Source organism: Myotis brandtii, unplaced genomic scaffold (assembly GCF_000412655.1).
Source record: "Myotis brandtii unplaced genomic scaffold, ASM41265v1 scaffold825, whole genome shotgun sequence".
Classification (NCBI taxonomy): Eukaryota; Metazoa; Chordata; class Mammalia; order Chiroptera; family Vespertilionidae; genus Myotis; species Myotis brandtii.
This window is the reverse complement of record NW_005371349.1, coordinates 2,108,240-2,119,605: the sequence shown is the minus strand read 5'-3', so window position 1 is coordinate 2,119,605 and position 11,366 is coordinate 2,108,240. Positions and strand designations below refer to the sequence as shown.

The window sequence follows — 11,366 nt, the reverse complement described above, 5'->3', positions numbered from 1 at the left end:
TATATAGAGAGAGAGAGAGAGAGAGAGAGAGAGAGAGAGAGAGAAATACTGATGTGAGTCTGAGACATCCATCTGCTGCTCTCTGCATGCCCCCTACCAGGGACCAAGCCCGAAACCCGGGCACTTGCCCTGAGCAGGAACCGAAGGTGCATGGGACGGCACCCAACCAACTGAACCGCACCCGTCAGGCCTTTTTCTTTTCAAAAAGAATCGTGTATTGATTTTTAGAGAAAGAGGAAGGGAGAAGAGCCTGACATCCATCGGCTGCCTCTTTCTTACAAGCAACCTTTTGGTGCACCACCTCCCAACAGGTTGCTTGGCCCAGAAGGCCCTGTCCTGATTGGTCAGAATGGAGCCGCTCTGATTGGTCAGTGATGAAGCTGATGGGCGATGGCTGTGCAGCTCCAATTGGATGGGGAAGCCTCAGTCCTCCCGGTAGAAATAGGGTCCCAGGAGCTCCTCTACAAGGGCTGGCTCCGCTGGCAGGAGCACCTTGCAGGCAGGCAGTTCAGTGCTGGCTTCTCCCCGAAGCGCAGTTTGCGTGAGAGGCCCTGCTGCAGAGAAATGGCTGCTAGGCTCTTTATTTTATTTTTTTTGGAGCCCAGTTACCCACCAGGCGCCCTTTTTAGTAGCTATCTTATTTCTCAGGCTCTAAACTAAAAGACAATATCGTGAATACACAGTGCTGTGGCCACACTGAGGGCTCCTGACAGGAGGGGAAGTGTGATAAAGAGGAAGTCGGAGTGGAAAGAGATAGCAGGCTTAGCGGATTCCGGCTTAAATGTCCAACTTTTGCAAGTTTTATACAAACACACCCTTAGGGCCGCTCCCCGGCCGTGGAGGGGCCGGTGGTCTCCAGCGTTCACACTGGCCGGCTCCAGGGCAGTTCATTGCTGATCCAAGTCTGCGGCCAAAGTCCCCGTCTGGGCCCAGGTCTCAGAACTCAGACCTCTCCCGCCTTCTAGTCCACACAGGCTCTGCCTGTTTCCAGAAATGGCCCCTTTGTCTTAAGCTGTAAGTCCTCCTATTCTCCAGACCCAAGCATCTTGAGGTGTGCTAAGAAGGGGTGCGAGTATGCCTGAGAGACACTGCTCCTGCCCCCAGGGCAGCCAGGTGGGTCTGACCCTGCCTGTCTAACACCTGGTGCCCTTCCTGGTGTCCCTCCTGACCCCCAAGCAGCTTCATCTCTGTGCCTCAGTGAGCAGAACAAGTATCATTTGTGCTGGACAAATCATCACTATCTTTGTGTGCCGAGACCTCAAAAAGGTGGAGAAGCGGTGTGCCAGGTGGGCAGTTAGGCTTGAGCAGAGCAAGGACGACGGGCCAGGTTCAGAAGGTCACCAGGGAGGAACGCCGGGTGCCTAGCAACGGACAATTGTAGGGGGGACCTCGCCCCCAAGGGACCTTCCCTACCCTCGCATACCTATGGCCATAGGCTTAGACCTCCTGGCCCTTCCTCCCGAGAGAAAACCTCTAGGCCTCAGTAGTATTTCAGCTCCAGGCCCAGAGAAGCAGCAAAACCAGACCAGCTACACCAAGGCCGACCTCAGGATTAACCGCATTGACTGAGGACCCCTGACCTGGAGTCCACCACCCTGCAAGGACACACCTGGAAAGCTGCTGAATACCCTATTGGGATCTTCCCCTGGGACCTCCCCTAACATCTGCACCCTTAAAACCCTTAGGACGGAGGACCCGTGCGCGCTCCCTCCGGGTGCAGGCCCTCCCATCTCTCCACCCACCCCCCTCTTCGTCCCCCTTCCTCACTCCCAAGCTCCCAGGGCCCTTCCTTTGCCTCTGTAACTTGCTTCCTAAGCCCTTTTCTTCTAGGAATTATTTCTTCTACCTCCGGGATTTACCCAGTGAATGTTCTCTTACAGCGCGAGTCTTGGCTCTGAATTCTTTCCCAGCCAGAACCCAGGTCCTGAGGTTGCTGGACCCAGGTGGGCTGCCCCCGCCGGTCTAACACCCGGTCCCTTCCTGCTGCCACCAACATTTCCTTGTTTTTAAACTTTGATCCACAGCAAGCAATGCATTTTATAGCGAGACCCATCGCACAGGTGCATGTTTATACGTGCAAAGAAAGTAAAAATCAGCTGGACAAGCAAAAACAGCCTTGCAGTTGCCCGGCTGGGAGGGGAGACGCAGGCGAAGCCCCAGCCACGCTACAGGGACCTGAGGACCCCCTCCCTCAGCGACTGCTGCTTTCTTACCAGAAATACCCCAGGCAGGCTTGGCAATGCCTCACCATTAGGGGGTGCCCCATGCTAACCGCTCGCCTCCTGACGGCACCCAACGCTCATTAATCCCGCTGCTTCGAACCCCTGCTCAGGGCCAGCAGCCCCTCCAGGACCGGCCTGGCCCTCGCTTCCTGTGGACCCTGCTCAGAACCCTCCAGAACCCACACCTGACTAAGACCACTTCCCACCTCCCTCTGGTGGGCACGGGCCATCCTGGGGTGAACTGTGTGGGAGCCACTGCTTGGCCAGAGGAGACTGGGCGCCTGACCAAAGACAGCTGGGTGGGTGGGGAGCTCATTCCCAGAAGCACTCTTCATGCCATGAAGGTTTATCTAAAAATTGCTTAAGCGTTTAAGTGCTTAAGCTATTTTCCCCCAAAAGGAGACTGAATTACATCAGCTAAAAAAAAAAAAAAAAAAAAAAAAAGATGTGCGTTTGGGACAAGTTTTATTTTATATTGTACTCCAATATTCTCTGTTCTACTTTGCTATTTTAACAACTTGCTCATTGTTAAGCACTGAATAGGTTTTGCAATCCTCGTCTTGAAAGCCCCCTTCCCATTCCAGAAGAAAGGCAGGGGTGGGCTGGGGGCAGGGAGGAGGGAGGTGGGAGGAGCACCCACTCAACGGGACCTGCGTTCCTGGAGCTGAAACTGCCCCGATTTACGGCTCCCCAAGCAGCGTGCTGAAGGGCAGCCAGTGTGGCTTACGTAGTTCCTGACCTCTGGGGGTGGCAGGATCATTTATTTTTTTAAATATATTTTTATTGATGTCAGAGAGGAAGAGAGAGGGAGAGAGAGAGAAACATCAATGATGCCAGAGAATCATGGATCGGCTGCCTCCTGCACGCCCCCTACTGGGGATCGAGCCCGCAACCCAGGCCTGTGCCCTTGACCGGAATCGAACCGTGACCTCCTGTTCATAGGTCGACGCTCAACCACTGAGCCACACTGGCCAGACAGGGTCATTTTTTAGATATGCCCTTTGTTTGCTCTTCACGTGGTAGGTGACTCAGGAGATTGAAAGGTGTTTCCCAGATGATAGCAGGGAGCTACAGCCAGGACTGCCGCTATCACCAGCCAATCAGTGCGCTGAAGGCCTGGGACGGACTCTCCCTCGCGGCCGTGGCAGGAACCGGTCTTGCCAACACCTTGATTTCGTCTCCTGGCCTCCAGACTGTGCGATATGCCCTTTGTTTACTCTTCACGTGGTAGGTGACTCAGGAGATTGAAAGGCATTTCCCTGATGACAGCAGGGAGCTACAGCCAGGACTGCCGCTATCACCAGCCAATCACCAGGCGCTGAAGGCCTGGGACAGACCAGTCTTGCCAACACCTTGATTTCGGTCTCCTGACCTCCAGACAGCACAACAGTAACTAGCCTTTGTTTAACCCCCCAGTTTGTGGCGCTTCGTTATGACAGCCCCAGCCGATTCCTGCAGTGGGTTTGGAGCAAAAGGACAACAGTTTGGTGCAGTCTCCAAGCCTTGCTTGGCCCAGGGGAGAAGGAGGCTGCCATTCAGGACCTGCGGGGCTGGGACGATGGGCATCTCAGCAGCTGCCCTGGGGGCGTTTCAGGGAGGACCACCCGGAAGGGGCAGCTGAGGCCTGAAGGGCAAGGAGGAGCTAGCAAGGCGAGAAGGGTGGGCCGGGGCTTGGACTGGGGGGCCGGCGCACCCCAGGGGGCCAGCCTGTAGGAAGGAGAGGGAGAGGCGAGAGGGAGGCAGGCCGTTCTGCAGGGACGGAGCCGGTCAGGATTCTGGACTTTTCCTAGGAGCCATGGGAAGCCTGGGGACGCAATGCCATCAGATTTGAAAGTGTGAAGTCACTGTAATTTAGGTGAGAAATGGGTTTAAGGAAAGAAAAAAGAGGATGAGAGGGGCCGAGGCTACCCCATCTGGCATCTTTCCGGGTAGATGGAGAGGAGCACCCCCAACTCTGGGAAGGAGGACCCAGAACTTGCAGGGAGGGGCCCAGGCCCCCAAACGCCTCTCCGAGGCCCTCCTTCCCTGAGCGCCCTCCACGCGGCTCCGCAGGGCTGACTCCCGCCTCTTCCTGGCTTTCGGGGCTTTGGGAGGCGCAGAAGTGGAACCGGACAGCAGGTCTGTGTAAACACTCCACCGCGGACTCGCTCAGAACAGGCCTTGCCGCTACGTCTGGGGAAATCGAACTTGACAGAGCAGGGAGGTCTGGACCGGGAACCTTGGGTGGGGCTCGTCTCCATAGCAACCAGAAACAGCTCCAGCCGTGCCCTGGCTCTGCCTCCTGATGGAGAAGCAGGGACTTGTGTTACCGAACATGACCCGCCCGAAATAGCTCCCTTCCACCTCACCAGGGCCCCTGCTGGCAGCTGCCACTCTGCCCACAGCTCAGCCCGCTCACAGCAGGATGGCAGGACGTGGAGGGTACCCGAGTTTCTCTCTCTCACTGGCTGCGTGAAAACAATCCGGTGTATCCAGCGTGAACTGGCTCCGGAACCCTCAGGTCTAAGAAATGCCAATTTTGGTCTTTTTCCTAAATGAAAGTTTATTAGGAGCTGCCCTTTGTCAAGAGGGTAAGACATGCGACCCCAGGCATCTCTGGAGGTGGTGCTGGTGTCCTCCATCTGGTAGCGGGTAATCTGTCTGTCCTGGTGTGAGCTCCATCCGGGCCCCTCGTAGGAGAGCTCTGGGACATAGGCTGAGGCTTGGGGGGCGGGGGGGACACCTAGGCCTCCAGCCCTTCTTATGCATCTTCCAGAGGAGACGGCAGGAAGGGAGTGAACGCTGGCATCGAAGGGGTGTGCGTTGGGTGTGGGGCTGGGTTTGACGCAGACCCTGCAGCTAAGGGCTATTTTCCTCCCGGGGAAACCAGCCCAGCCCAGCAGAGCCTCTGGACCTCAGCCCCTCCCAGCTCAGCCCGTCTTCCCAACAGCCTGCTGCTTGGCCACAGTCTGGGCCTGGCCTCATCCTGGGCCTGGGAGGAGGAGAGGGGAGGGGAGGCCCTTCAGTGGGTGCTCCCGGGGAGGGGACGGAGGAGGGGAGGACAAGGGTAGAGATGGTGTCTGCCTCGACCCTCCTGGGGTGTGCAGAGGGGCTGGGAGCGGTGAGGGGTGCAGGACGCAGCGGTCTGCAGCTGCCAGGAGCAGCGATGCTCCAGCCCGTTGCTCGGCCTGTCGTTTAGGGATCTGGAGTCATTTTCCCACAGAAACAAAGCACAAGTGGAGGTTGGCTCCCTGCCTGGCCCAAAGGAGCCAGATTCAGCCATAGCGACAGCCCCGGAGCCCTTCACACTCTGCCATTGTCTGTGCTGGCGCCGGCGGCAGCTTCGGAGACCACACATCCTGGGCAGCTCCGCCAGGGCTCTGGTGGCCATGGCAACTGGGCCAGGCTCAGGGCAGCTCTCATACAGGCTACTGCAACGCTGGGAAAGAGTGTGTGTTTGTGCATGTGTGTGCTTGCATGCGTGTGCATGCTTGTGTGCGTGCATGTGCATGCGTGTTTGTGCATGTGCGCGCGTGCATGTGTTCAGACATTTCTAAGCAAGGCCACACCTACGCGTGGAGCATGGAGCAAGTGTGCTGGACTGGGTAGCTGGACTGGGTAGGCTCCTGCATGTCTGTGCCTCAGTTTCTTCCTATGGAAATGGTAGTGGTAGAAGGTTTGGCCTACATGGAGGTTTCTAACATTTTTTCTTTTTTTTTTAACAGTTTCTCTTTTTTCCAAGCAATTTTCAGTAAAATCTATCTAATTAAAGTGTTGGCTACACCCAAGTGCCTAAAAGATTTCATTTAAAGTGGTTATTTCCATAAGCCAAATGCTGTTTTTTCTAACAATCAAATGTTAACATTTATGGTTTGGTGTTTGACTTAATTAAAAATATTTATTATAAAAAAAAAATAAAGTGTTGGCGGGGTGGTGAGGGGCTAGCCCTGCCCCACTGCCCCTTCCCAGCCTGCCACCTGCCCCACCTCGGGCACCTCTTAACTCCTGGTCTTCTCAGAACATTTTGAAAAGTACAACTGGATTCAGACACACAAATACAGGCAGACAGGCAGACCTACACGCTCATACAGGACACCCACACGCACAGACACACGGACAGACACACGCATACACAGAGACTCCCACACGCCATCCCGCCAGCTCTAGCATGATTCCAGAGTTAGAGGACGGGCAGGCGTGTGGATACCCCACAGTGGGGACCACACTGAAACCTGTGCCAGCTGTGCGGCCTGGGTGCCCGGCCCCTGCTCAGGGCTGTGCGGCTGCAGCGCACATGAGTGTTGGGAGCTGGAATCACTGCAAGTGGCAGGGACGCTGGCTGCAGACCTGACAAGTCAGACTGGAATTCCGCCAGGAAGCCCCAGTGCCAGGGGGGCGATGAGAAAGAGCCGGGGTGGTGGGAGGGGTGGTGAAAGGTGGGAGGTTCACAGCAGGTGAGCGGACACTAGGAAGCCCCACAGGCCCACCTCGTGAGGCCCCAGAGCCGCCTCCCTCATGGGCCCCAGCGGCTGGGTGAGCTGGGGGCCCTGGCTGCCTAGGGAACGGTGTTTTGAACCCAAAACACCAGGAGCAAGGAGGGCCCGCCCAGAAAAACAACATCCTGGCTGCGGGCTGAGGCAGGGCTGCGCAGGAGGGACTATTTTTAGCCGCCCAGGCAGCCAGGGCAGGACTTGTATGGCCTTGCTGTCTGGCTGCATAGCTCACCCATTGTCCTGCCTGACCTGGGCCGGGTGCAGAGAGGCCTCCGTCTGCCCTGGCCCTTCCTGCTGGGGCGTTCTCTGGGGTGCCCCTGGGCCACAAAGAACCGAGGGAGGGCGGGCTGGCCTGGAAACACTCACCAAGTAGCCTCAGGGAGCAGAATTGGGGCATCCCAGGCCACGATGGGGGTTTGGTGGCAGCAGGGGACACGGGGCCGTCCAGGCAGAGCAGCAGAGGCTCTGCTGGGGTGCAGGGCACGCGTCTCCCCAGCCTGGAGGCCGAGCACTGTCCCGGCTGCACAGCCGGGCGCGGGAGGTGAGGCAGAGCCCAGAGGACACAGGTCCCTTTATTGTAGATGTTCTGGGCTCCAGCCACACCCGCATCAGCTCAGTCACATCCTTCACGGGCTGAGAAGGTGTGTGAGTGAAAGCAACTCGGGTCTCAAGCCTTCTTGCCCACGCCCAGGAGCCGTGCCCTGTTCTCGGGGGTGTGATGTCTGCAGTTAGTCCTGGGCACAAACACCACAAGGCAGGTCCAGAGCGAGGCTGTGGCATTAAGGATGAAAACAGCTGATGGGAACCAGGCCGCCCAAAGCAAACACGTGGCAGCCAGAACGACTGTGGGGCTGGACCCCCACGGGAGAAGCCATCTCTAGCTGCCCCTGTCCAGAACCAGGGAGTAGGGCTGCCCCAAAGGGCAGGCACCCCATTTCAGCGCCCTCTTTGGGCTCCCTCCCTCCCAACAGGAATCCTGGGACCAGGGACTCTGTTCCCTTCTCCTGCCTTTCAAGACCGGCTCCTGAAAGATGAGAAACGCTGGGAAATTCTTGGTGGGCGGAGAGCAGGAAGGAGTCATTCACTCAACAAATGTTTATTGAGCACCTACTGTGTGCCAGGCACTGTCCTAGGCACCTGGAAAAGGAGGGCTTGGGGTGGCCTGGATCTGTCCTGGCTGTGGCTCTCTCTCCCGAAACAAGGCCTGCAGTGGGGGGAGGGGGGTCTGAGAGGCACTTGAGAGGGTCTGGGAGGCCAAGTGTTCTTTTAGAAATGAGGCTGCTGAGGACCCGTGGGCTGCGGAGACGTGCACGCCAGGAGCCGAGGCCCAGCGCCCGCATTACCTCCTCTTCAGCACTGATATGCAGGACTTCTTGAGGGGCCCGATCTGCAGGTGGGCGTCCACGCTCTCCAGGAAGAAAGCGGGCTTCAGCCGGCTCCTGAAGAGCCCCGGGAAGTGGCTGTCCAGGACGCTCTGGAAGGGGTCCCCGGGGGAGGCCGAGGGGCTGCTCCTGCGGGCCCGGGTGGCCTTCAGCCGGCGCAGAAGGCTCACCTTGCCGTCCCGCACGGCATAGAAGGCCAGGGCTCGGTCGGCATATTCCAGGCAGACCCCAACCGTGGGCGAGAAGGCGTGCGGCAGGGGCGCCTCCTGCCCGTGGAACCAGACGGAGAAGCCGCGTCCGTTCCACTGCAGGCAGCAGGAGTGGGCGTTGCGGCCGAGCCGGCCCCGGTCGTAGGGCTCTTGTGGGGAGAAATCTTCAGCCATGACGCCCACGCTGACCCAGCCCTCGATGATCTCTACCTCCCAGTAGTAGGTGCCCCGGTCCAGGGCGCCCTCGCCCAGCACCTGCTCGCAGTGCGTGAAGCGGGTGGGGGACTCGGGGTAGCTGATGGGACACAGCACCCTCTTCACGCCTTTCGTTCCGAACAGCTGCAGGAACTTGTCCGCCGTGTCACTGTCCAGGTCCACGATGTAGGCGACTGCTCCCCGGGCGGGAGAGAGACGCGGGGCTCAGGGGCAAGGCCAGAGAGGACACCCTCCCCTAGGTGCCCACCTCCCCAAGCACAGCCTCGCCCCACCTTTGCAGCCAGCACTACTCAGCCCTGCTGGAGAGCGCCCCATGAGCTGGCCTAGTTCACCCCATGGACAAGGAGGGACTCCAGGGCCAGGCCAGCCCTGCGGCCGTCAGGGGGCCCCGTGTGCGAAGGGCGGAGCCCAGGGTGCACTCACACTTGAGGAAGTAATCCCGGGGCACCTCGCTGTCCAGGTGGCTGCTGTTATCTGGGTCCTGGGACTCAGCGTCAGCTGCAGAGAGGAGACAGCGGAGGGGTCTCGCCAGCTCCCCGGGACTGGGCTGCTCTGCAAGGTGCCCCTTCCAAAGCCGTGACCCCCAATTCCCTCTTCCCCCAATTCCTCCCAGCAACCCAAGCCTCCTGGGACAGGCACACCGCCCAGGTAGGGTACCCTGGGTCACATGTATGCCTGGCCCTCGGAATCTGGCCCCCGCCCCACTTGCCCCCGGACCCCAGCCCCGCTGAAGTTAAAGGGGGGCGGGGAGAAGTCCCCCCCCCGCCCCGTCCCGTAGGCTACGGCCAAAGCGGCTGACTGGTCATTACGGGGTGGTGGCTCCAGTCGCTGGCAGGATTCGGGTTCTGCCCAGCAACAGGCCGTTTCCATCCTCTGCTCCTGCACGGGCACCGGGCCTGGGGGCCTGGGAGGGAAGCCTGGGGAAGGTGAGTCACTCGGAGGGGCACCCACCTTCTGGGCCGAGCTTGTGCGGCCCGTCCTCGTCACCGCTCAGCCCCCGCAGCTGCCCCCACTGGCTGGCGCAGGCCGCGGCCAGCACCTCTCTCACCGCCTTCACAGCCTGGGATGACTTAGTGAAGCCGAGCTCCCGCGGGGGACCAGGCCCGGGGCCGCACCCCTCCTCCAGGGCCAGCCTGAGTGCCAGCAGCTCCTGTGCCAGATACATGCCCATGAAGGCCCTGCGAGCCACAATGCCTCCCAGCGGGGGTGAGACAGCCCAGCCGGAGCCGGCACAGCCCTGAAGGCTCGGGCACCCGCTGCCGTCTCTCTCCGCCTCCCGCCCTCTCTGATCCCACAAGCGGCCCTCACCTGCAGGAAGCTCACTGAGTCGGCCTCGGGGACCTGGCTGAGGTTGTGGCGGGCCCGGCTCAGCCTGCTGCGCTGCTCCTCCTGCCGCCGAAGGTCCCCCTGAGAGCGGCTCAGCATGGCGGCCTCCCCCTCCTCGATGAAGCCCAGCACCTCCTTCTGGAACCCCTGCAGGGTGGCTGCAGCCTCCGCAAACAGCTGGCTCACCCTCTCCCGCTCAGCCACGGCTGCGCTCTGCACCGGACAGTGGGAGCGGCGGGGAGGGCACAGACCATCACTGTTTGGGCCCCATCCTTCCAGACCCCCCTCTCCCACCCCACCCTCTGGGAGGGGCAGAGGGACCCGCCGGAGCCGCCCTGGGTCTCTGCCAGGTCGGGGGAGACACTCGTGCTCAGGGGGACTGGGCAATGCCCTGGGCACAGGCCTCCTTGGAGGGGACCAGACCACGCTGCGAGCTCACAGTGCCAGGAGCCTCCTGCAGGAGGGGACGGGGTCAGGGTCGGGGCTGACCTTGATGAGGGCCACGGTCCGCCGGGACTGGGCAATGCCGGCGCCCAGCTCATCCATGCGGTCCTCCACGGCACTCAGCACTTTGGGCTGCTCAGCCTGTGGGTGACATCTTCATGAGTACGGCGCCTGGCAGAGGCCACAGCCTGCCCTGGGGTCCCAGGCCTCACCCCGGGGTGGGGCAGGGCAGGGGCGACGTGGGCATGGTATCGGTGCACCGGTGGGATTCGGGGTGGCCGTGATGTCCCACAATATGTCAGAGGGCGGGCCTCAGGCCGAGGCGGGAGACGTTCCCAAATGCCCAGGGGGAGCAGAGTCTGGCTGGGGCTGTCTGCCTCCCCTCTCTGACCAGCGGGCAAGTACAAGGCCACCCGTGGTCCTCAATGTCACATTCACTTGAGAACTTCCTTCGGTGGAGAAGAGGCAGAGAACGGAGGGAGCAGGGGCTGCACAAGAGGCCATTCGGCTGTCCTGGGGACCCCTGTCCCCAAAGAGTCCGTGTCCCCAATCCAGGCCTTAAAAATGGGAATTCCGGGCAAATCCCCCTGGGTCTTATGAGTCACGGCGGCTCAGGCTGGAGACACGGAAAATCCCAAGGCCAAAGCGCCAAGACCGGGCTGGAGGCCAAAGGAAACTGGGGGCGGAGGCAGCAGGAAGGACCGCGCACATGGTCCCACCACTGGCCCCAGAACAGCTGGACAGAGCGGTCTGTGTGCTCCACCGGCCGCACTCCAGTGGCTGCCACACCCATCTAAACCCGCGGCCTCCGCGCTGGGCGAACCTGGAGCCCGGACCCGCACGAACTGGCCAGTCTCATCAGCTGCCCAGGAGCCGCAGGGCCTAATCCAGATCCCTCCTGCCTTAGACCCCCATGGGCCCCGCCTGGGCTTCAGGCCCCCTGCCCACCCTCCGCGTCCTTTTCGCGTTCTCGCTGGGTCCCCGCATCAGCCCATCCCATCGCGAGCGGAATGACGTTGTCAGGGCTGGAAGGGACAGCAAAGACCCTCAACTTCCAGGAGAACATGAACAAAATGGGAAGGAGGGGGGGCGGGG

General features: G+C 60.2%; 1 protein-coding gene across 1 annotated transcript; it reads right to left on the bottom strand.

The window, feature by feature from the left end:
- Positions 1-7,774: 7,774 nt before the first annotated feature.
- Positions 7,775-11,327, bottom strand: TRIM47 (tripartite motif containing 47). Its single transcript, XM_005884260.2, has 5 exons — positions 10,317-11,327; positions 9,810-10,040; positions 9,453-9,651; positions 8,925-8,999; positions 7,775-8,674 (listed from the first exon to the last, which is right to left on the bottom strand). Exons 1-5 carry the CDS (start codon positions 10,371-10,373, stop codon positions 8,034-8,036), a joined length of 1,203 nt encoding a protein of 400 aa, XP_005884322.1. The 5' UTR covers positions 10,374-11,327; the 3' UTR covers positions 7,775-8,033.
- Positions 11,328-11,366: the final 39 nt, after the last annotated feature.